Source organism: Oncorhynchus tshawytscha, linkage group LG16 (assembly GCF_018296145.1).
Source record: "Oncorhynchus tshawytscha isolate Ot180627B linkage group LG16, Otsh_v2.0, whole genome shotgun sequence".
Classification (NCBI taxonomy): domain Eukaryota; kingdom Metazoa; phylum Chordata; class Actinopteri; order Salmoniformes; family Salmonidae; genus Oncorhynchus; species Oncorhynchus tshawytscha.
Window position 1 is genome coordinate 25723381 of NC_056444.1, and position 25946 is coordinate 25749326.

The 25946-nt window shown below is 41.2% G+C and overlaps 2 protein-coding genes across 4 annotated transcripts in view; one reads left to right on the plus strand and one right to left on the minus strand.

Moving 5' to 3' along the window:
• Positions 1–21325, plus strand: part of cngb3.1 (cyclic nucleotide gated channel subunit beta 3, tandem duplicate 1) — a 36802-nt gene extending 15477 nt beyond the window's left edge. The window contains exons 6-18 of the mRNA XM_024374689.2: positions 5941–6149; positions 6564–6614; positions 6864–6950; positions 7225–7289; positions 10459–10581; positions 10910–11051; positions 11310–11469; positions 11654–11751; positions 11874–11957; positions 18586–18704; positions 19070–19222; positions 19391–19556; positions 20985–21325. Coding sequence (XP_024230457.1) covers positions 5941–6149; positions 6564–6614; positions 6864–6950; positions 7225–7289; positions 10459–10581; positions 10910–11051; positions 11310–11469; positions 11654–11751; positions 11874–11957; positions 18586–18704; positions 19070–19222; positions 19391–19556; positions 20985–21017 — 1490 coding nt within the window. The 3' untranslated portion in view covers positions 21018–21325. The remainder of the gene's footprint in view (positions 1–5940; positions 6150–6563; positions 6615–6863; positions 6951–7224; positions 7290–10458; positions 10582–10909; positions 11052–11309; positions 11470–11653; positions 11752–11873; positions 11958–18585; positions 18705–19069; positions 19223–19390; positions 19557–20984) is intronic.
• Positions 21326–21563: 238 nt separating this feature from the next.
• cpne3 (copine III) overlaps positions 21564–25946 on the minus strand; it is a 29228-nt gene continuing 24845 nt past the window's right edge. Inside the window, exons 12-16 of one of the 3 annotated variants that reach the window (XM_024374692.2) lie at positions 25426–25477; positions 25202–25335; positions 24776–25012; positions 24218–24387; positions 23669–23807 (exon numbers count right to left, since the gene is read on the minus strand). In XM_024374692.2, the coding sequence (XP_024230460.1) occupies positions 24250–24387; positions 24776–25012; positions 25202–25335; positions 25426–25477 (561 nt within the window). In that variant the 3' untranslated portion in view covers positions 23669–23807; positions 24218–24249. Of the gene's footprint in view, positions 23808–24135; positions 24388–24775; positions 25013–25201; positions 25336–25425; positions 25478–25946 lie in introns of all 3 variants that reach the window. The other 2 variants (XR_006079050.1, XM_024374691.2) reach the window with 2 other exon arrangements.

Below are 25946 nucleotides of genomic sequence, written 5' to 3' on the forward strand. Positions count from 1 at the left end.
TCAGCTACACACTTCATTAGAGCTACACACTACATTAGAGCTACACACTACATCTCAGATACACACAACACTACAGCTACACACTTCACTACAGCTGCACACAACACTACAGCTACACACAACACTACAGCTACACACTACACTACAGCTACACACTTCACTACAGCTGCACACTACACTACAGCTGCACACTACACTATAGCTACACACAACACTATAGCTACACACAACACTACAGCTACACACAACACTACAGCTGCACACAACACTACAGCTGCACACAACACTACAGCTACACACTACACTACAGCTACACACTACACTACAGCTACACACTACACTACAGCTACACACTACACTATAGCTACACACAACACTACAGCTACACACAACACTACAGCTGCACACAACAGCTACACACTACACTACACACTACAGTAAAACATTGCACTATAGCTACACACTACACTAAAACTACACACTACAGTTACACACTACGCTACATCTACACACTACAGTAAAACACTAAAGCTACACACTACAGTTACACACTGCACCACAGTTACACACTACAGTTACTCACTACACAGCAGCTACACACTACAACTACACACTACACTATAGTTACACTACAGTTACACACAACAGCTATACACTACAGTTACACACTACACTATAGCTACACACTACAGTTACACACTACAGTTACTCACTACACAGCAGCTACACACTACAGTCACTCATTACACTAAAGTTACACACTACAGTTACACACAACAGCTACACACTACAGCTACACATTACACTAAAGTTTCAGACTACAGTTACACACTTCAGCTACATACTACACACTACACCTACACACTACACTAATGTTACACACTACAGTTACACATTACACTAAAGTTACACACTACAGTTACACACCTCGGCTCAAGTGTCACACAACTGCTACACACTAAACTATAGCTACACACTACAGCTAAAGTTACACACTACAGTTACACACTCCACTACAGTTACACACTACAGCCACACACTTCACTACAGCTACACACTGCACTACAGCTACACACTACACTACAGATACAGCTGCACACTACAGTTACACACTAAACTACAGTTACAAACTAAACGACAGCTACACACTACAGCTACATACAGCTACATACTGCACTACAGCTACATACTACAGCTACATACTACATACTACATACTAACTCTACAGCTGTACACTACAGTTACACACTACAGCTGCACACTACACTGCAGCTACACACTACAGCTAAAGTTACACACTACAGTTACATACTACAGTTACACACTTCACAACAGCTACACACTGCACTACAGTTACACACTACAGCCACACACTTCACTACAGCTACACACTACACTACATATACACACTGCACAACAGCTGGACATTACAGCTACACACTACACTACAGTTAGACACTACAGTTACACACTAAACTACAGTTACAAACGAAATGACAGCTACACACTACAGCTACATACTACACAACTCTACAGCTGTACACTACAGCTACACACTACACTACAGCTGTACACTACAGCTACATACTACACTACAGCTACACACTACACTACAGCTACACACTACACCACAGCGGTACACTACACATCAGCTGCACACTACACTACAGCTACACACTGCACTACAGCTACACACCACAGTTACACACATCACTACAGCTACACACTGCACTACAGTTACACGACACTACAGCTACACGCTATAGCTAAAGTTACACACTACAGTTACTCACTACACTACAGTTACACACTACAGCTACACACTTAACAACAGCTACACACTGCACTACAGTTACACACAACAGTCGTGGCCAAAAGTTTTGAGAATGACACAAATAATAATTTTCAGTCTGTTGCCTCAGTTTGTATGATGGCAATTTGCATATACTCCAGAATGTTATGAAGAGTGATCAGATTAATTTCAAAGTCCCTCATTGCCATGCAAATGAACTGAATCCCCCAAAAACATTTCCACTGCATTTCAGCCCTGCCACAAAAGGACCAGCTGACATCATGTCAGTGATTCTCTCGTTAACACAGGTGTGAGTGTTGACGAGGACAAGGCTGGAGATCACGCTGTCATGCTGATTGAGTTCGAATAACAGACTGGAAGCTTCAAAAGGAGGGTGGTGCTTGGAATCATTGTTCTTCCTCTGTCAGCCCTGGTTACCTGAAAGGAAACACATGCCGTCATCATTGCTTTGCACAAAAAGGGCTTCACAGGCAAAGATATTGCTGCCAATAAGATTGCACCTAAATCAAACATTTATCGGATCATCAAGAACTTCAAGGAGAGGGGTTCAATTGTTGTGAAGAAGGCTTCAGGGCACCCAAGAAAGTCCAGAAAGCGCCAGGACCGTCTCCTAAAGTTGATTCAGCTGCGGGATCGGGGCACCACCAGTACAGAGCTTGCTCAGGTATGGCAGCAGGCAGGTGTGAGTGCATTTGCATGCACAGTGAGGCGAAGACTTTTGGAGGATGGCCTGGTGTCAAGAAGGGCAGCAAAGAAGCAACTTCTCTCCTGGAAAAACATCAGGGACAAACTGATATTCTGCAAAAGGTACAGGGATTGGACTGCTGAGGACTGGGTAAAGTCATTTTCTCTGATGAATCCCGTTTCCGATTGTTTGGGGCATCCGGAAAAAAGCTTGGCCGGAGAAGACAATGTGAGCGCTACCATCAGTCCTGTGCCATGCCAACAGTAAAGCATCCTGAGACCATTCATGTGTGGGGTTGCTTCTCAGCCAAGGGAGTGGGCTCACTCACAATTCTGCCTAAGAACACAGCCATGAATAAAGAATGGTACCAACACATCCTCTGAGAGCAACTTCTCCCAACCATCCAGGAACAGTTTGGTGACTAACAATGCCTTTTCCAACATGATTGAGCAACTTGCCATAAAGCAAAAGTGATAACTAAGAGGCTCAGGGAACAAAACATCGATATTTTGGGTCCATGGCCAGGAAACTCCCCAGACCTTAATCCCATTGAGAACTTGTGGTCAATCCTCAAGAGGCGGGTGAACAAACAAAAACCCACAATTTCTGACAAACTCCAAGCATTGATTATGCAAGAATGGGCGGAAATCAGTCAGGATGTGGCCCAGAAGTTAATTGACAGCATGCCAGGGCGGTTTGCGAGGTCTTGAAAAAGAAGGGCAAACACTGCAAATATTGACTCTTCGCATCAACTTCATGTAATTGTCAATAAAAGGCTTTGACACTCATGAAATGCTTGTAATTATACTTCAGTATTCCATAGTAACAACTGACAAAAATATCTAGACACTGAAGCAGCAAACTTTGTGGAAATTAATATTTGTGTCATTCTCAAAACTTTTGGCCACGACTGTACAGTTACTCACTGCACTACAGTTACACACTACAGCGACACACTACACAACAGCTACACACTGCACTACAGTTACACACTACAGCTACACACTACACAACAGCTACACACTGCACTAGAGTTACACACTACAGCTACAAACTACACACAGCTACACACTTCACTACAGCTACACACTTCACTACAGTTACTCACAACAGCTATACACTACACAACAGCTACACACTACAGTTACATACTTCACTACAACTACACACTACAGCTACACACTACACAACTCTACAGCTGTACACTACACTACATTTACACACAACACTACAGCAGTACACTACAGTTATGCACTACAGCTGCACACTTCACTACAGCTACACACTACACTACACTACAGTTACACACTACAGTTGCACACTACAGCTGCACTCTTCACAACAGCTATACACTACAGTTACACACTACAGCGACACACTTCACAACAGCTACACACTGCACTACAGTTACACACTACACAACAGCTACACACTGCACTACAGTTACACACTACACAACAGCTACACACTGCACTACAGTTACACACTACAGCTACAAACTACACACAGCTACACACTTCACTACAGCTACTCACAACAGCTATACACTACACAACAGCTACACACTACAGTTACATACTTCACTACAGCTACACAACTCTACAGCTGTACACTACACTACATCTACACACAACACTACAGCAGTACACTACAGTTACGCACTACAGCTGCACACTTCACTACAGCTACACACTACACTACAGTTACACACTACAGTTGCACACTACAGCTATGCACTACAGTTACACACTACAGCTACACACTTCACTACAGCTACGCACTGCACTACAGTTACACACTGCACTACAGTTACACACTACAGCTGCACACTACAGCTAAAGTTACACACTACACTACAGTTACATACTACAGTTACACACTGAACTACAGCTACACACTACATCTACACACTACACAAGTCTAAAGCTGTACACTACAGCTAAACACTACAATACAGCTGTACACTACAGCTACATACTACACCACAGCTACACACTACACTACAGTTACACACTACAGTTACACACCACAGCTACACACTACAGTTACACACTACAGTTACACACTACAGCTATACACTACAGCTATACACTACAGCTAAAGTTGCACACTACAGTTACACACTACAGCTATACACTACAGCTATACACTACAGCTAATGTTGCACACTACAGCTACACACTACACTACAGTTACACACTACAGTTACACACTTCACTACAGTTACACGCTCAGCTACACACTACAGCTAAAGTTACACACTACAGTTGCACACTGCACTAAAACTACACACTACACTACAGCTACACACTACACTACATCTGCACACAACACTACAGCTACACACTACACTACAGCTACACATAACACTACAGCTACACACAACACAACAGCTGCGCACAACAGCTGCACACTACAGCTGCACACTACACAACAGCTACACACCACACTACAGTTACACACTACAGCTAAAGTTACACACTACAGTTGCACACTGCACTAAAGCTACACATTACACTACAGCTACACACTACAGCTACACACAACACAACAGCTGCACACTACAGCTGCACACTACACAACAGCTTCACACTACACTACAGCTACACACTACACTACAGCTACACACTACAGCTACACACTACACTGCATTACAGCTACACACTACACTACACTACAGCTACCCACTACACTTCACCGCAGCTACACACTTCAACGCAGCTACACACTACAGCTATACACTACACTACAGCTACACACTGCACTACAGTTACACTACAGCGACACATTACACCTACACGCTACACTAAAGTTACACACTACACTTACACACTACAGTTACACACTGCACTACAGCTACACACTACACTTACACTACACTAATGTTACACACTACACTACAGTTACACACAACACTTACACACTACAGCTACACACTGCACTACAGCTACACATTACACCTACACACTACACTAAAGTTACACACTACACGTACACACTACACTTACACTACACTAATGTTCCACACTACAGCTTCACACTACACTGCAGTTACACACTACAGCTACACACTACACACTACAGCTACACGTTACAGCTACACACTACAAAACACTACAGCTGTGCACTGCAGCTACACACTAAAGCTGTACAATGCACTACAGCTACACACTACATTACAGCTACACTACAGCTACACACTGCACTACAGCAACACACTGCACTACAGTTACACACTACACTACAGCTACACACTACACTACAGCTACACACAACACTACAGTAGTACACTACAGCTGCACATTACGCTACAGCTACACACTACACTACAGCTACACACTACACTACAGGAGGAGGTATGGACTACACAGTGTATTTCGGCTTCTTTAACATTTGTTCATTCAATTTCTTTCTCTGTATCTGTTTTTCTCTCCTTCTCTAGATCGCAAGTATATTGCTTGGATAACACTTGTAAGTTTGGCATTCAACTACAACGCTTGGTTTACACCAGTTCGTTTGGTCTTTCCCATCCACACTCCAGTGTCCGTTCCTTTCTGGATATTTGCTGACATTCTTGCAGACAGTGTCAATGTCATAGATATCGTCCTCTGGCAACCCCGACTGCAGTTTGTGAAAGGAGGAGACATTATTGTAAGTCATTCTAAATATCACTAGAGAGATGAAGGTCTTGATATTGTGTATGTGTGTGAGAGAGAGAGTGTGTGAGAGAGAGTGGAGGCCGCTGAGGAGAGAACGGCTCATAATAATGGCTGGAATGCATTACGATGGAATGGTATCAAACTCATGAAAACCATGTTTTTTTTTATACCATTCAATTTATTCCATTCCAGCCATTATTATGATCCGTTCTCCAATCAGCAGCATCCACTGGTGTGTTTGTGTGTGTTTCTGCGTCTGTGTTCATACACACAAGTTTGTGTATGTGCAAGTGCGCATGCATATGCTTTTTATGTACTGCTAACATATATATTCTATTATTAGGCAACAATTCCACCGTAATGTAGAGAAACATGCAGGTAGATAAGACTTCATGTTATATTTCAGAAAGACCGGACTGTGACGAAGCTACATTATCGAGAGATATCGAGGTTTAACGTGAGCTCTTATTTCATCATTTCTCACTTTCACCTTGTTGATGGTATTTACTCTGTGTATATTATACTATACAGCGATACACACAGTGCAACATTGTTCATTCCACTTCGAGGCATGATTCAAGTAACATATCACACATGTTGATGTAGAAATATCCAGACCATGTACTGTACTGTAGATATGTTGTACTTGTTTCAAGTTGAGTGTATTATTTCCAGCTAACATTATATTTTCTTTCTGTTGGGGCAGTTGGATATGATCAGCATCATCCCATTCGAACTGCTCGGTATCCCGTTTGGATTCTCTGCTTTATACAGACTCAACCGTCTACTGAGGGTAGAGACTGCAGTTATCTTTATCACCAAACATGATATGTTTCATTCTTCATCTTTTATTACATTTTATTAAATTGCTATATATTACATTAGATTAGAGGGTGACATTAGATAGTGTTTGGGGAACAACGTGCATGCACATCTATGAAGCTTTGACGTATGCTGACTCTGTTTAAAAATATAATGATGGATATCTGATGATAGATGCAATTTGTTTCCTTTTGTTCTCTCATGACATTTACTGTACCAATGTTTTTCTGGCTTTCGTTCCACAGATAGACATGTTTTTCGAGTTCAGCGATCGGCTTGAGAGTATCATGGCCAAGGCTTACATCTGGAGGTATTCTCATCAAACAGACACCGTCACATCCAAAATTACTGGCACTCTCAATAAAGAATACTGTATAAAATATTTTATGAATATACTGCGGTATATTGTATGCAAAAAAAGGGAAATATATATTTTATTCTAATACAATTGCTCAGGAGAAAATATAAGATGGGTGTCAAAATTATTGAAACTTTGCAAGGATAACGGCACTTAGCTTTTTCCTATAATGTTTAATGATATTGAAGAACACACTGGGAGGGATTTTAGATCATTCCTCCATACAGAATCTTTCCAGAACCTTGATTTCCTTCGTCTGCGCTTATGGACTGCCGTCTTCAATTCAAATCACAGGTTTTCAATGGGGTTCAAGTCCGGAGACTGAGATGGCCTTTGCAAAATGTTGATTTTGTGGTCAATTAACCATTTTAAATATTTTGATGTGTGGTTGGAGCATTGTCTTGCTGGAAGATCCACTTGTGGCCAAGTTTCAGCCTCCTGGCAGAGACAACCATGTTGTTTTGGCTAAAATGTCCTCGTACTTGGTAGAGTTCATGATGCTGTTGACCTTAACAAGGGCCCCAGGACCAGTAGAAGGAAAGCAGCCCCATAACATAAATGATGCACCACCATGTTTACAGTAAGTATGAGGTTATTTTCTGCATATGCATCCTTCTATTGAACCCAAACCCACCACTGGTGTGCGTCGTCTGACCACAACACCCAGTTCCAATCTAAGTGCCAATGGTGTTTAACAAACTTCAGCCGTTTATATTTGTTGGTTGCTCTCAGTAAAGGCTTTTTCATGGCAACCCCTACTGGTATGGAGGTGGCGTCTAATTGTAGATTTGGACCCAAGATGCATTCTGTAAGTTGTGTAATTCTCCAACTCCTTTCCTTGGACTTTCTTTGCCTCCTGAACCATTTGTCTCACTGTGAGTGGGGAGAAGATACATTTGGGTCAAGTTGACCATTGTTCCAGTGGTTTTAAACTTCTTAATTGTTGCCCTAATAGTGTAAGTGGTATATTTAGTTTTCAGTCGTTTTTTGTACCCTTTTGCCTGATTATTGAAAGTCAACAACTAGTTGTCTCTTTTCATTTGTGAGTTCTTTGCCCATGGTGATGACATACACATTAACTCGTTTTTATACTCCAGTGAAACAGGAAGCCATGAAAGTCCACAATACAGTTCCTTAAATTGAGATAAATAAAATATTAATAAAATAGAATGTTAATGCAGATTACATTTTGTTTGATTTTATGTGGAAGAATCGTTAGGGGTGCCAATCCTTTTTTGTTTGTGACCAACTTTTTACTCAGTTTTATCATTTTATTTTTCAGAGAGATTATCTTTGTATGCATTTATTTAATTGTTTTTGTACCTGCAAGGTTGCAGGTACAAAAAAACAATTTTGTACCATTGTTTTTGTACCTGCAACCTCTCTCTGAAAAATAAAATGACAAAACTGAGTAAAAAGTTGGTCACAAACAAAAAAAGATTGGCACCCCTAACGATTGTCCCCATGCTTCCCACCCCGCCTACCTAATTTAGGGGACACAGTGAACAGTCAGGAGTTGCGGTCAATTTCATCATAAAATGTTTAGTTGGTTGTAAATACAGTCTGTGAACAAACTTAAAATGTATAAATTTTTGGTTCGGATTACAGGATGCCAAAGTCATATTTTTCCATATTCTGTTCCAGTTAAAGGGTGGTTCAGATTGAGTTAGATCTGTGGCTATCTCAGAATATGAGCTTTCCAAAAGTTGTTTATATATTATAGAGATCAGTCCTTTCAGAAGCACAGATAATTTATTTATAAATCCCATCTTTGGAGATTCCTCGTAGTTGCATTTCCAAGGGACTCCATAGGCTGACCTAACTTGTAAATATATACTGATCAAAAATAAAGTGTTGAGCCTATGAGCTGAGTTTCATGAGCTGAAATAAAATATCCCAGAAATGTTCCATACACACAAAAAGCTTATTTCTCAAAAATGTTGTGTTACACATTTGTTTACATCACTGTTAGTGAGCATTTCTCCTTTGCCAAGATAATCCATCCACCTGACAGGTGTGGCATACCAAGAAGCTGACTAAACAGCATGATGATTACACAGGTGCACCTTCTGCTGGGGACAGTAAAAGGACACTAAAATGTGCAGTTTTGTAAAACACAATGACACAGATGTCTAAAATAGGAGGGAGCATGCAATTGGCATGCTGAGTGCAGGAGTGTCCACCAGAGCGGTTGCCGGAGAATTGAATATTCATTTCCATAAGCCTCCTCCAATGTTGTTTTGGAGATTTTGGCAGTATGTCAAACTGGCCTCACAACTGCAGACCACTTGTAACCATGCCAGGACTTCCACACCCGGCAGCTTCGCCTGCGGGATCATCTGAGACCAGCTACACGGACAGCTAATGAAACTGAGTAGTATTTCTGTCTGTAATAAAGCCCTTTTGTGGGGGAAAAACTAATTGTGATTGGCTGGGCCTGGTTTCCCAGTGGGTGGGCCTGGATCTCAAGTGGCAGGTCTATATAAAAAGGAGTTACCCAGTAATGTGTATGTATCTTTCAAATCTTGGAATGTTCTCAAACCATCACTGTCCATGATATTGGTAAGGGTATGCACTCCACATTTGGAACAATGGGGGGGAATGCAAAAGACCGCCCTCCAGATTGCAAGCCAATATTGGAGTATGGGCATGCCATTTTGATGTCCAGTTACATTGCTTTAAAATGTGGCACCACATGGAAATTGTGTGAGCAGTAATAGGACCAAAGTGTAGTTTACACTCTTAAGGGATACATCAGTGAAGACCACCTGTTCCAGGGCAATAGGAGACACCAGGGGGCAGAATAATCATTTCTAAACCAATTCAGGATGGGGTAAAATGCTAGCACCTGGAAATACATTTTAAAGTTTGGTATGGATATTCCTCCTCCTTGACATCTATATCAAGGGTGCGAATAATTTCAGATGTGACTTTTTTTCAAATCTATAAAATGGAAGTGTCTGCTATGTGGCATAGTCTAGTTAGATGTGTGATGAATGATGGTAATAAATTCTGAAAATGATGATACAGGATGAATGGAGGATGCTAGAATACTGTAGCTTTAGCAGAGCCACCACAGAAAACCGTTATCTAAGACTTCTTCTTCCCTGCGTTTATTCAGAGTTGGTCGCACTACTGGCTACTTGCTGTACATGCTCCATCTCAATGCCTGTTTCTACTATGTGGCGTCAGTGTACCTTGGCATCGGCACCTCCAAATGGGTCTACAATGGAGATGGAACCGCGTACGTATTTTATTGTGTAGAGTATATAGGGTTTCAGATTTGCCAGGTTTTCCTGGAGGACTCCAGCTGTCCTGCTTATTTTCTCCTGATTTTGGGAATATTCCAACTGGGACTTTTGGTAAAACCTGGTGATTTTGAGGAAATTAACAGAATTTTGCATCCTGAGGAGTAAAATGTTCTATACTTCCAATAGTAGGACAATAGTCTCTTGTCTCCGAGACTTCTGTTAGAGTTTAACAGTTTCTCAATATGTAGTTTTCCCTAAACCAGTGTCTCCATTGCCTTCACTGTGGATTAGGGGTTTGAGTAACCGTCTTCCTTCCCACAGGTACCTGCGTTGTTATTACTTCGCTGTTCGTAGTCTGATCAACATCGGGGGTCTTCCTGAGCCTGGCACTGTGTTTGAGATCTGTTTCCAGATGACCAACTTCTTTACTGGTGTCTTTGTGTTCTCCAGTTTGATTGGACAGGTACAGTATCACTATTCTAAAGACATGCAGAATGCAATCCAGGCAAGAGGCAGCCATCCTCTTGTAACAATTATGATTGTTGTAAATTCCATTTCAATTCAGGAAGTCAACTGACATTGCAAATCAAATTTCTTTTAAATGAGGAAATGGACTAAAATGTCATTCTGGAATTGACTAGATTGAAATGGAATTGACCCCAACACTGGTTTGTTGTGTGGTCCTAGATTGAAAATATTTGATTGGTTTCTTCTGGTACAGATGAGAGATGTCATCGGGGCTGCCACGCAGGGCCAGACATATTTCCGGGCCTCCATGGACGGCTGTGTGGAATACATGAACACGTTCACCATCCCCGACTTGGTGCAGAACAGAGTACGCACCTGGTACAACTACACCTGGGACGCCCAGGGAATGCTGGGTAAGCAATAAATAATAGTGGGGAATAAATTCATCTGGACTCCATGCTGTCATAATTGTGCTGTAAATAATGTTAAAATGTCATTTTATGGCAAATCATCAATTAACATGGTGTACATTTGCTCTGTAGTAATGTCTTGAAAAAATGTTTCTTCCTCTTACATCTCTCCCTACTCTCTCTCCAGACGAGTCTGTACTGCTGGAGCAGATGCCTCTTGTAATGAGAACAGCCATTGGTGTGGATGTAAACTTTGCCACCTTCGATAAAATTGCTCTTTTTCAGGTAAATATAGGTGGAAATGAACATGTCATTATGCCAACAGGCAACTAACAGCCCACCTGCATCACCCTCTGAACGTTGGCTAAATGTTATCTGACTGTTTTCTCAATGTCTCTATTCCCAAGGGCTGTGATAAGCAGATGTTGGTAGACATGTTGCTGAGGCTCAAGTCTATTATATATCTACCTGGGGACTTTGTGGTGAAGAAGGTGAGTGTATGGGATTGTCACTGTTGTATAATATACTCAATATGTATTTTCTTCATACACTTTATACACTTGGAGGTTGGTGGCATGTTAATTGGGGAGGACGGGCTCATGGTAATGGCTGGAGCGGAATAGGTGGAACGGTATGAAATTCCATTGGCTCCATTCCAGCCATTATTATGAGCCGTTCTTCACTCAGCAGCCTCCACTGACTTGGATTTGAGTCTTTTTCAAAACAGTACAGCGAAAAGCAACAGAAACAATGAAACTGAAGAATAAATAAAAGCAAACAGAAGATGCCATCCAATACATACTGAATAATATATAAAGTATAGAGAGTTGTATTGTTAAAAAGATATTAGTTAATCCGGTTTTACTGGTTTGTGAATATCCATTTGTCCCAGTTACTTTCAAATACAGGTTTTTAGAGTCTTAAAGCATATGTCAAGCTTTCCATATTTAAGATTTCTTGGATTATACTTTGCCATTCTTAACATTTTGTGCTTCTACTTTATACCAGTTCCTGGTTATGGCTTTTCTAATTGTAGCAAGGATCACTTTTATCAGGTATCTGTCACTGCCCATCACATTCTCTGGAACATTACCAAAGTACATTACAGTTCTAGGAACTTCATATACTAGGACATCTTTTAACACCGAACACACATAATCCCAAAAACAATGACATCTTCTGACATTCCCCAAAACAATGGGTGTGGTTAGCATCCACATGGTTCCACAGCCGCCAGCATGGCTGTTGTATGCCTAGCTATTGACTTTTCATTCTAGGAGTGATAAAAATAAAAGCCAATATTTTTTACAACAAAACTCTCTCCATGTTCTTGAGTTTGTAGAAGTACATTGAGTACTGCATCTATTCTCCCAGTCTTCCTCTGAGATGTCTATATTCAGTTCCTTTTCCCAATTTGACTTTAATATAAAGAGTTGAGTCTTTTCTAGAGGCTATCTGGCCATGACAAAGTAAATCGATTATCTTCGACATTGCCTGATTTATATGCATTTCAAATCACATGGTTAGTCATATTTGGTTTGGTATTGAAGAATACATTTCTCTCTTTTTCAAAATAGTCCCTTAACTGTAAGTTTCTGAAGAAATCTTGGTTTTCCATGCCATATTTCTCTTTTTAAATTCTGAAAACCTAAAAATTCTCCATCTTCTACAATGTTACAAAGTTCTGTAATGCCTTTCTCAGGCCATTCCTTATTTTTTTAAATCAAAGATACCTGGTTTAAATTTTGGATCAAAACGCAAACCATTTCAACATTCCTGTTAATGAACCAAATGTGTCTTTATCCCCAGCTACAGACTGGATTGAACGGCAGCCTCAATATCTTTCCATATAGCACTGTATTGTGTCACACCAACACACTATTGGCCTAAATTGTGCAGCTAAGTAATATTCCCTAAGATTAGGTAGTGCCATCCCCTTTGTCTTTAGGGAGCTGAAGAGTCTAATATCTAATCCTTGGTTACCTCCAAATGTACTGTGATATTAATTGTTTCAGGGGGACCGCAACTGATAGAGACTGGAATAGGTAAAGCAATCTGGGGAAAATATTAATTTAACTGCCTCTATTATAGAGCTGAAATCTAAATGAAGGGACCATCTTTCTACTGTATATTTTTAGGAATATTTAGGATAATTGGTTTATAATTTGTTATATACACTGAGTGTGCAAAACATTATGAACACCTGCTCCTTTCATTACATAGACTAACCAGGTGAAAGCTACGATCCCTTATTGTCACTTGTTCAATCCATTTCAATAAGTGTAGATGAAGGGTAGGAGGCATTTATAAGCCTTGAGAGGATTGAGCCATTGTGTATGCGTGCCATTCAGAGGGTGAATGGGCAAGACAAAATATTTACATTCCTTTGAACAGGGTATGGTGGTTGTCCCGGGCAAACCCATTTGTGTCAAGAACTGCAACGTTGCAGGGTTTTTCACACTCAACAGTTCCCAGTGTGTAATCAACAATAGTCCACCACCAAAGGACATCCAGCCAACTTGAATATTAGCTGTTTACGTTGCAAACTCATCAGCAATTGGGCAACAATTACTAGCATAGGTCTACTGATATTTTGGTATGTAACAATTGCTTGAAATTGATAATTTACTTATGAAGCTAGCATTTGGATAAAAAATTAAAAAAAGAATTACACAACATGACCAAAAGTATGTGGACACCTGCTTGTCGAACATCTCATTCCAAAATGAATATGGAGTTGGTCCCCCCTTTGCTGCTATAACTGCCTCCACTCTTCTGGGATGGCTTTCCACTAGATGTTGGAACATTGCTGCGGGGACTTGCTTCCATTCAGCCACTAGAGCATTAGTGAGGTCAGGCACAGATGTTGGGCAATTAGGCAGTCAGCGTTCCAATTCATCCCAAAGGTGTTCGATGGGATTGAGGTCAAGGCTCTGTGCATGCCAGTTAAGTTCTTCCACACCGACCTCGACAATCCATTTCTGTATGGACCTCGCTTTGTGCACAGGGGCATTGTCATGCTGAAACAGGAACGAGCCTTCCCCCAACGGTTGCCACAAAGTTGGAAGCACAAAATCATCTAGAATGTCATTGTAAGCTGTAGTGTTAAGATTTCCCCCATGCCAGAACCATGAAAAATAGCCCCAGACCATTATTCCTCTTCCACCAAACTTTACAGTTGGCATTATGTATTCGTTTTCCTGGCATTTGCCAAACACAGATTAGTCAGTCAGACTGCCAGATGGTGAAGTGTGATTCATCACCCCAGAGACCACGTTTCCACTGCTCCAGAGTCTAATGGTGGCAAGCTTTACACCACTCCAGCCTATGCTTGGCTTGCGCATGCTGATCTTAGGCTTGTGTACGGCTGCTCGGCCATGGAAACCAATTTCATGAAGCTCCTGACAAATAGTTAATGTGCTGACGTTGCTTCCAGAGGCAGTTTAGAACTTGGTGGTGAATGTTGCAACCGAGAAAAGACGATTTTTACGCGCTATGCGCTTCAACACTCGGCAGTCCCGTTCTATGAGCTTGTGTGGCCTACCACTTTAAGGCTGAGACATTGTTGCTCCCAGACTTTCCACTTCACAATAACAGCACTTCCAGTTTACCGGGGCAGCTCTAGCAGGGTAGAAATTTGACAAACTGACTTGTTGGAAAGGTGGCATCCTATGACAGTGCCAAACTGAAAGTCACTGAGCTCTTCAGTAAGGCCATTCTACTTCCAATGTTTGTCTATGGAGACTGCATGGATTTGTGCTCGATTTTATGCAACGGGTGTGGCTGAAATAGCTCAATCCACTAATTTGAATGGGTGTCCACATACTTTTGTATATATAGTGTATTACTGTGGCGAAGACGTACCATAGGCGCGGCTCTTAACTTGCGCTCTCCAAACTACCGCCAGTGGAGAGTGCTTTTTTTTCTCTTGTTGAAATGCTTGCTCTCACACATTTAAAATGCATAGGTCGGCCCCATGTGGTAAATCTATATTCCATCTCATACTACAATAACTGCTGGCGTTTCATCATTCCATCCCCGTACAGTTTATTGCAACACAGACATTTCTGTTTGATAGGCATACGATACAGTGTTATGTAGCCAACCATTTCTTACCCTCAGTGGGCACAATGTTTATTCTGCACATGAATGTTCACAAGACTCATGGAGGTAGAAGTTCTGTTTATTAAATTCAATGTTTTAGTTTTCTTTGTTCATATTTCCCGGGTTATGTCAGAGTTCTGTGTCCTATGTCTCTGTCATTCTGGTTGTGCGTAATAAGAGCGTGTAATAGGCTGTGGACTGCACTCCACACGTTGGAGTCGTTGAATGAGATAAAATGATTGTTTCGTATCTGCATGATATTGGAATATCATTAATAATCAGTGCTTGACTTGGGCAGTCCCTCATCAGAGCTGAGTACGGCCACCTCAAATGTTCTACTGCTTGAGCTCCTGTTCCTCTTATAGAATATTAGCTCAAAAGAATTGTGGAGCTCCTGAACCTAAATATAAACAGTACTGGCCCCCAACATAAGTCCCTGCACCTATTTCAGCCCAAGTCAAGCCCTGATAATAATAATTTAGTCTGATTAAGACTTAATATACCAATGTAACAATGGATGTGGAAATGGCCTTTTACATTGCAGAACCAGTTTATTGGTTGTAATTGCCAATTGGGTAATTGTATGGTCCTGGGGTCCCTATTTTACAATTACATAATTAAAATGTGTTATAGACAAAGTAATGAAAAGGGCTGTCTGGCAGACTCAATAAATTGACAACTTTGTAGTTGAACAAGTCTTTGCATGTATAGATTTTTTTTTTTAGAGGCTTGCTCTTAGAATGCACGAATTGGACTTGAGTCTAAACCCATTCTACTTGGGACTCGATTTTAGCCTCAGACCTTGTGACTTGCTTGTGACTTGGCGTCAACATGGGCCAGCATCCCTGTGGAACGCTTTCGACACCTTGTCCATGCCCCGATGGCATATTCTTCCAGAATGTTCATTAGTTTTGGGAAGCAAGTGTTAGGGTCAGTCAATTTTAGACTCTTTTCCTCTGATGCTAATACCTTGAAAATCATAATTTTGCTTTATCACTCTGCTCAATGTACAAGGCAATGTACAAGGCTCAGGTGAGGTGCAACATCCCTGACGTGTGCCACGTTGTAAAGTTATTTTATTTGTCAGATGGCCATTCCCTTTAATGACAAATATTTTTAAAATATTGGATTGCGTCCTTTCTAAAGCCAAATCTCTCTAAAACTTGATATAAGTCAAATTAACGCTAAATGCCTTTTCTGCATCTAAATGGACCAATAAGTGCATTCTCTTAATCTTATTTATGATATGTAGTTATCTTGGGTTTGATGGCCTCTAATAGACCCAGTTTGGTCCAACTCAATTTGATCCGATAAAGGTTTCAAGTCTCTTGGTAATAACCGAGGTGTATAGCTTATAGTCATAATTCAAAATCGAGATTGGCCTATAATTACTGATATGTTCTTTGTCTTTACCCTCTTTTGGTATGACAGTTATGATGGCTTCCTTCCATGAGGGAGGGGCTTCTTCCTTTTTAAAGGTCCAATGCAATGAGGATAAAAGTCAATATGTAATTTCAGAGCATCCACAACGTCACCCTGTGATTTTAAACTAAACTCAGCAAAAAAAGAAACATCCCTTTTTCAGGACCCTGTCTTTCAAAGATAATTCATAAAAATCCAAATAATTTCCCAACCCTTCAATGTAAAGGGTTCAAACACTGTTTCCCATGCTTGTTCAATGAACCATAAACAATTAATGAACATGCACCTGTGGAACTGTTGTTAAGACACTAACAGCTAACAGACGGTAGGCAATTAAGGTCACAGTTATGAAAACGTAGGACACTAAAGAGGCCTTTCTACTGACTCTGAAAAACAAAAGAAAGATGCCCAGGGTCCCTGCTCATCTGCGTGAACGTGCCTTAGGCATTCTGCAAGGAGGTATGAGGACTGCAGATGTGGCCAGGGCAATAAATTGCAATGTAAGTACTGTGAGACACCTAAGACAGAGCTACATGGAGACAGGATGGACAGCTGATCTTCCTCGCAGTGGCAGACCACGTGTAACAACACCTGCACAGGATCGGTACATCCAAACATCACAGCTGCGGGACAGGTACAGGATGGCAACATCAACTGCCTGAGTTACACCAGGAACGGACAATCCCTCCATCAGTGCTCAGACTGTCCGTAATAGGCTGAGAAAGGCTGGACTGAGGGCTTGTAGGCCTGTTGTAAGGCAGGTCCGCACCAGACATCACCGGCAACAACGTCGCCTATGGGCACAAACCCACCGTTGCTGGACCAGACAGGACTGGCAAAAAATGCTCTTCACTGACGAGTTGCAGTTTTGTCTCACCAGGGGTGATGGTCGGATTTTGAGGTGGAGAGTCCGTCATGGTCTGGGGCAGTGTGTCACAGCATCATCAGACTGAGCTTGTTGTCATTGCAGGCAATCTCAAAGCTGTGCGTTACAGGGAAGACATCCTCCTCCCTCATGTGGTACCCTTCCTGCAGGCTCATCCTGACATGACCCTTCAGCATGACAATGCCACCAGCCATACTGCTCGTTCTGTGTGTGATTTCCTGCAAGACAGGAATGTCAGTGTTCCTCCATGGCCAGCGAAGAGCCCGGATCTCAATCCCATTGAGTACGTCTGGGACCTGTTGGATCGGAGGGTGAGTGCTAGGGACATTCCCCCCAGAAATGTCCGGGAACTTGCAGGTGCCTTGGTGAAAGAGTGGGGTAACATATCACAGCAAGAACTGGAAAATGTGGTGCAGTCCATGAGGAGGAGATGCACTGCAGTACTTAATGCAGCTGGTGGCCACACCAGATACTGACTGTTACTTTGGATTTTGATCCCCCCTATGTTCAGGGACACATTATTCCATTTCTGTTAGGCACATGTATGTGGAACTTGTTCAGTTTGTCTCAGTTGTGAATCTTATGTTCATACAAATATTTACACAAGTTTGATGAAAATAAACGCAGTTGACAGTGAGAGGACGCTTCTTTTTTTGGTGAGTTTACATTTTCCAATCTGTGTTCTGTTTGATCGTTTTCTTCTGTAGGGTGACATTGGGAAAGAGATGTACATCATAAAGGGTGGAGAGGTGCAGGTGGTTGGTGGACCAGATAACTCCATTGTGTTTGTGACGCTGAAGGCCGGCTGTGTGTTTGGAGAAATCAGGTATTATCATTATATCATTACACTACAATATTCCAATGTAATAATATTAACCTCCAGTAGAAGAGCTTCCCACTGGGCAAAAACTGGTTGAATCAAAGTTAGTCTCCAAGTCATTTCAACCCAAAGAATCTGTGATTGACCTTGAATCAACGTAGAAAACTGATTATATTTTTTAAAAAGGTAATGTAAGGGAATATTTTTTTTTTCTTCTGCAAATTCACATTAGTTGACAATACAAACAAATGTCAATCAAAATCAGACGTTGAACTGTTGTCTGTGCCCAGTGGGTTACTATTACAGATTAACTTCTAAGTGTGAGTGTTGGTCGAGGATCTTCAGAGCTCTGAATCGGTGCTCTTCCTCAGTCTGCTACAGTCTGCCAAAGATGGCGGGAACAGAAGGACTGCTAACGTAAAAGCTCATGGCTTCGTCAACCTTTTTGTCCTGGATAAGAAAGACCTGGTTGACATCTTGGTCCACTACCCAAATTCCCAGAGAGTGCTGGCCAAAAAAGGAAGGTAAGTTCTTTGCGTGAGCTAGCTAATGTATGAGACCTATACTAAGAATGAGCAAAGTTAGACTTACCAGAATTAAATCAAGTTCTGTGTGTTTTTAATCAACCGCTCTGCAAGATTGTGATCGTTGTGTCTCTGAGATTGTTGACTGTTGTGAGTCTGCTCTGAAAGGAAACTGATGAAGGCGAAGGGTCCAGCTGGTGCTAAGGGTGAGGTTGACAAGACGAAAGGAATGGCGCTGTTTGGACCCAAACCCCCCACTCCTAAAATGGCGCGCATCTTTGGAGGCTTTGGCAAAGGAGGCTTTGGCAAAGGAGGCTTCTTGGAGAAACTCAAGGTACAGTTCAGCTACAGCTCCCTTTACATTATTATTATGCACTACGACAGAGCACCCACATTACACATGGCATAGCACCCACTAACAAGCTATAGCTCGACATTGCAGCATGCCCATGTTGTCGACCAGACTGTGTTCAATATTGAGGGCATGCACCCCAAGTTGAGCACTGTTACCGGGATACAGTGCTGTGAAAAAGTATTAGCCCCCTTTCTAATTTATCATATTGTTGATATTGAATGTTATCAGATCTTCAACCAAAACATAACATTAGATAAAGGGAACCTGAGTGAACACATAACACTTATTTCATAAACAAAGTTATGCAACACTCAATTCCCCTGTGTGAAAAAAGTAACTCTTACACTCACTAACTGGTTGGGCCACCTTTACTGGCAATGACTCCAACCAAACGCGTCCTGTAGTTGTTGATCAGTCTCTCACGTTGTTGTGGAGGAATTCTGACACTCTTCCATGTAGAATTGCTTTAATTCAGCAACATGTGGGTTTAAGCATGAACTGCTCATTTCAAGTCCTGCCACAACATCTCAATTGGGATTAGGTCTGGATTTAGACTAGACCATTCCAAAACATCAAATTTGTTGCTTTTGAACCATTTTCATGTAGACTTTTGTTTTACGGCTTGACATTCTCCTGTAGAATTCTCTGATATAGAAGGAACCATGAATTCTGCTCTGTTAGGCAAGTCGTCCAGGTCCTGAGGCAACGACGCATCCCCAAACCATCACACAACACCAGCATGCCTGACCGTTGGTATAAAAGGTTCTTACTGTGGAATGCAGTGTTTGGTTTTCGCCAGGCATAATGGGACCAATCCGTCTGTGAGCTGAAGCGCAGCTGGGTCATGCAGCAAGACAATGATCCAAAACACACAATCAAGTCTACATGAAAATGTCTAAAAACCAACAAATTTGAAGTTTTGGAATGGCCTAGTCAAAGTCCAAACCTAATCCCAATTGAGAGGTTGTGACAGGACTTGAAAACCACATGTCGCTGAGTTACAGCAGTTCTGCATGCAAGATTGGGCCAAAATTCCTCCACAGTGATGTGAGAAACTAATCAACAACTACAGGAAGCATTTGGTTGCAGTGATTGCAGCGGCAATTACTTTTTCACACAGGGGAATTGGGTGATGCCTAACTTTATTAATAAAATAAAATAGGTATCAATTTTCTTGTTATTTGTAAACTCCGGTTCCCTTTAATATTAGGTTTTGGTTGAAGATCTGATAACATCCAGTATAAAGAAAATCAGAAAGGGGACAAATACCTTTTCACGGCACTGTAGATGCGATCTGGCTTAGGTGATCAACTCTTAGATCTCATACAGTATTTGATTTGTAAGGATAAAGGCTACCTACAGTAGAAATATCTATGACTATGAGGTTCATGTTCTCTTTCTTTCCAGGCTGCACAAGCGAAGGAGCAGGAGGGGAAGTAAAAGAGTAGAGGGTGAGACATCTGATCCTTTACTTGGATCCGCCATCTTTGTTTATATTCCTCTACTGCACTGGAGTGTATTCATTAGTATACACCGCAGCAAAAATGTTTAGCAATGTGTTAGAAATATTTTTGTTTCGATTGATCTCAGAACCAAATTTTGCGTGCGTTGTTGACAATTTATTATGCTTTGATTAGTCAGTGAGTTCTGATCTCTGTGCTGTTAGCCAATATGATGGAGAATACCAGCATGTTAAACTTTGTACACTGTAAATAGTACTTTTCATAAAACTATTAAAATGTTTACTACAACTACAGTGTCTTATCTTTTTAATTTCAGTTAACGAGCCCAATTACGATCTTTTTTCCAATCACATCAGATATTTTTTTGAGCTGATCTGATTGGTCAAAAGACCAATTAATGAAATTAAGAATTGAGCTGCCTTTGTAAACGCAACCTTAGAATCCTATGGAATCAATGTAACATTAAAAAAACAAGTTAAAGAAGCAAACTTTTTTTTAACACCTAAGAAAGATGAGACACACATTGTGGTAGATAAACAACGTTTACTTGTGATCATCATACAATATTAGAAATATGCTTGATTCCTTTGGGGCAAAAACAGCTATAAATGGCACAAGGCACACGTAAGGCCAGAGAGGGTGTGGTATATGGCTACGGGCTGCTCTTATGCACGACACAACTAATTACTTTTTTTGTCATACCCATGGTATTCGGTCTGATATACCACTGCTTTAAGCTAATCAGCATTCAGGGCTCGAACCACCCAGGATATAATATGGGACATTGACATAACTTGGAAGAGCAGAAAGAACCATTCGATTGTGTTACTTACTATACTGTAGTAGTATCTATAATATAAGGCCCTCAATTTTTAGGAACCCATAAACAAATTATGAATGACAAAATAACTAATACAGTTGAAGTTGAAATTCCAGTTTAAACCTGATCAATTATCAGTGGGGAAGGAGAAGTTAAAGTAAATTGTTTATCAATATTAACACAAAATGTATGCTAAAGCTGACATTTACATAATGAATATGGTCATAATTGAATTCAATTATTTATGCTGAAATGGAATAGGAACTCTGCAAGCTAGTCCATAAAGTGTCTGCAAGCATAATTGGCACAAGAGGAAGAAAAACGAGCGCTCTATAGCGACTCAATACACAAACATCAAGAAATCAAAATGATTCTGGAGTGGAACGATTAATACACTATGAATGTCATTCACTCAAAAGCTGCATTCACAACACAATATCATCACTTAAAAAGAAGCATGAATTTAGCCTGTTTGAATAAACAAAATGTACCTCAAAATTATTTTGAGGACTGGATAATTACTGTAGATATAATGCTACTCACAGCTGGAAAACTAATCTATACTGAGCATTAAACTTAGTAAAAATATACAAATGTACCAAACTATAAAAAAAAACATCTGATGAAGCAAGGTTTATAGTGAAATAGGGTGGCAGATAGCCTAGCGGTTAAGAGCGTTGGGCCAGTAACTGTAAGGTTACTGGTTCGAATCCCAAGCTGACTAAGTGAAAAATATGTCGTTGAGCAAGGCACTTAACCATAATTGCTCCTGTAAGTTGCTCTGGATAAGTGTCTACTAAAAAAGGCAAAACAGTATAAAATAGGAGCAACTACGAAGCATTAGGCTACTTAAAAAAGATTGCCATTGCCTAGTGAGTCTACACGACCCTTCCACAGTTGTCACATTTTACATCTTTAAAAGGGATTTCATTAGATGTTTTTTCATACTGATCTAAACAGCCTGCTCCACATTTTCAAATTGAATGAAGTAAAGAAAATTGTCAAAATGAATTATAAAAAATGTACGTCTTTTACACCCCAGAGTTAATACTTGGTGGAAGCACCTTCGGCAGCAGTTAAAGTAGTGATGGGCAGTAATTGATAGTTACATGTCATGATATTATATCGATACTTTGACAAGTATTGATTTGTAAAATATAAAAATAAAATAGTTTGGCTCGTCGGCTGTTCCTGCGCCAAAACGCCAGTATTTTTCATCCTATAGCTTGTTCTCCATCTTTTTAAATAGTAAGCCAACACTTTCCTTTCCATGACTGATAAAAAAAAAAGAATTATCATGCGTTCAGCAGACATATAGTGAGCAATATGTTTGGAACATCAAATCGCAATATATATCGTAGGAAGAAATACAATTTAATCCTTTTTTAGATTTAGTTTTAAGGCAGCAAAATGTGACAACTGTGCAAGGGATGTGTAGACTTTCACTAGACACTGTGCATATGGGTATATGTACACATGCTTCTGGGACTGGCCTACTGACGGAGATTGGGAACAAGCCAGACTGGACCAATGTGTTGTTGGTTGCTGTAAGTACACATGCAGTGGTTTTGTAGAATTTCCTCCTAAAAAACTTCCATCCTGCTCAATTCAACCTGACACATGCTAGTTAGTAATGGCTAGAGCTTTGTATACCTGTCATGATCCCTTTGACACAATGATAATTAGCAGAGAGTGCTTATGGTAGCTACTGAGATGAGCGACTGTCTACTCGTCTTCGATCAGGTGGGGATGGGTTGGTACTGGGGTTGTTTCCTCTCCTGGGCACTAGGAGGTGAGGGTGGGCATGTCTGCAGTAGCTGGCGGTGTAGGGACGGGGGCAGGGGGAGTGTCAGTGTTTGGAGGACTCAGCTTGTTCATGTTGAAGTAGGTGATCACCTGACCAGGGACTTCAGCCAACACAGACTGGGCCAGAGCTTCTTTAGGAGACTGGAGATGGAAAGAAAAGAGGGGGGAATGGAGAAAGTAAAGAGACAATTAAGGAAAATGCAGAGAGAGGCAAAAAACATTTGAGAAAATGAGTATCTATTTGTGACAACTGATCATATAGGGCAGGCATTTTCACAATGATTAAATACCAGGCTGACAATACAGGCGTGAGCAGAACAATGCATTGAATAGGACTACTTTCATTCAAGTCCCTTGTACTTTCATTTTCATACAAAATAACCAATGACAACAATAGAGCTGGGTGAGCCCTGCAAGCAGCCATGCTCTACGATTATTCTAAGCTAGCTAGTAGCTAGGACAGGCGTACCATGGAAGCAAGCACACAGGCAGGGGTTGGGTTGAAGAAGCCAATGGGGAGTAGCTGAAGCATTTGGGGGATGTATCCCTACATTTCTACGAAGTACTGGGCTGAGGCTGGGACTCATAGGGCTGAGGCTGATGGGGCTGAGGGCTGGGACTCAGGGTCATGGGGAGGCTTCAGTTTGTGTATACTGAAGTAGGACACCACTTGTCCAGGCAACTCTGCCAGTACGCTTTGAGCAAGAGCTTCCCTGGGTGCCTGAAACAAGATGAGAAGGTACAGTAACAATGCTGGGTGGGAGAGGCTCTAAGGGTTGGGGGGGGATAGTTGCAGTGATGCAGATTTCAGCAATTGAGGATCCATGATGATTGGAAAGGAGATGTTTTTGATCATTTGAGGTGGTTAAACCTATGCTGGGTGGCCTTAAAGCAGGCAGTTAGTCAGTACACAGGAGACTACACCCACAGACCTAGAATGAGCAGAACAGGATTCACACTCAAATCAATGATGCCATAATTGTCAATATTTTTCTATGGTATCAACACCTCAGTCATCCTATAAACAACGTTGTAGAAACATATGGATACCATCATCCAAGCCTTTCCAGAGAGCAGAGCAGCTTTAAGCAGCATGACGATCTACTCACGTTCTGGAACTGTCTGAAGGGGACAAACTGGACTATGTCCCGTGCAGCAGTCTCTCCCGTTGGCGCTTTGAGCCGCCCGTCGTCACCGTCCAGGAACTCCATGGCGGTGAAGTCGGCCCCGCCCACACCGATGATGATAATGGACATGGGCAGACGGGAGGCATTAACGATGGCGGAGCGTGTCTGGTCCAGATCCGTGATCACGCCGTCCGTTATGATCAGGAGGACAAAGTATTGCTTGGAAGAGGGAGGAGAAGAGGATGGGGAGTATGAATTAGGCTATTTGAGGTTGAAATCAACAATACATGTTGTTTGAAGTACAGTAGACAAACATAGCTACTGTAGTAGGTCAAAGCTGTGTGCTAGAAAACCTTACAGTACAGACAGAGGCAGTAAAGTATGAAGCATACTGTAGCTACTACTCACAGAGGCAGTTTTCTGCTGGGTAGCCTGCATAGCGAAGCGGGCTACATGGTTGATGATGGGAGAGAAGTTAGTGGGACCGTAGAGCTTCACCTGGGGAAGACACACTCTGTAGGCCTCCACTACACCCTCGATACCTGTAGACGCACACACATACTGTGAAAAACTCCCAAACCCTATATTACCATATTATAACTGTTTCCTTCAAAAACTGTCTGCACACATACCTGCACAGAATGGATTTGCAGGGTTGAAATTGAGAGGGAACTCGTGAGAAACCTGTAAAACACAATACATCCAGAACAATTTAATGAGAATTTCTGATATAAATAATATGGGTCCCGATTGAAATGTTCAGCTTAAAAGGCTCCATAAAGCCTTTATAAAGCACCACATAAGTGTTAATCTATAACTGTATATCATGCATTATAAAAGGTTTTAAAAAATATGGCACAACCCACTGTCAAATATGACAAACCTATGCTTTATAAAAGGGTGGCATTAGAACCACTTAAAAAAGGCCTTATATCTACAGTTGAAGTCAGAAGTTAACATACACCTTAGCCAAATACATTTAAACTCAGTTTTTCACAAATCCTGACATTTAATCCTTGTAATAATTCCCTGTCTTAGGTCAGTTAGGATAACCACTTTACTTTAAGATGGTGAAATGTCAGAATAATAGTAGAGAATGATTTTTTCAGCTTTTATTTATTTCATCACATTCCCAGTGGGTCAGAAGTATACA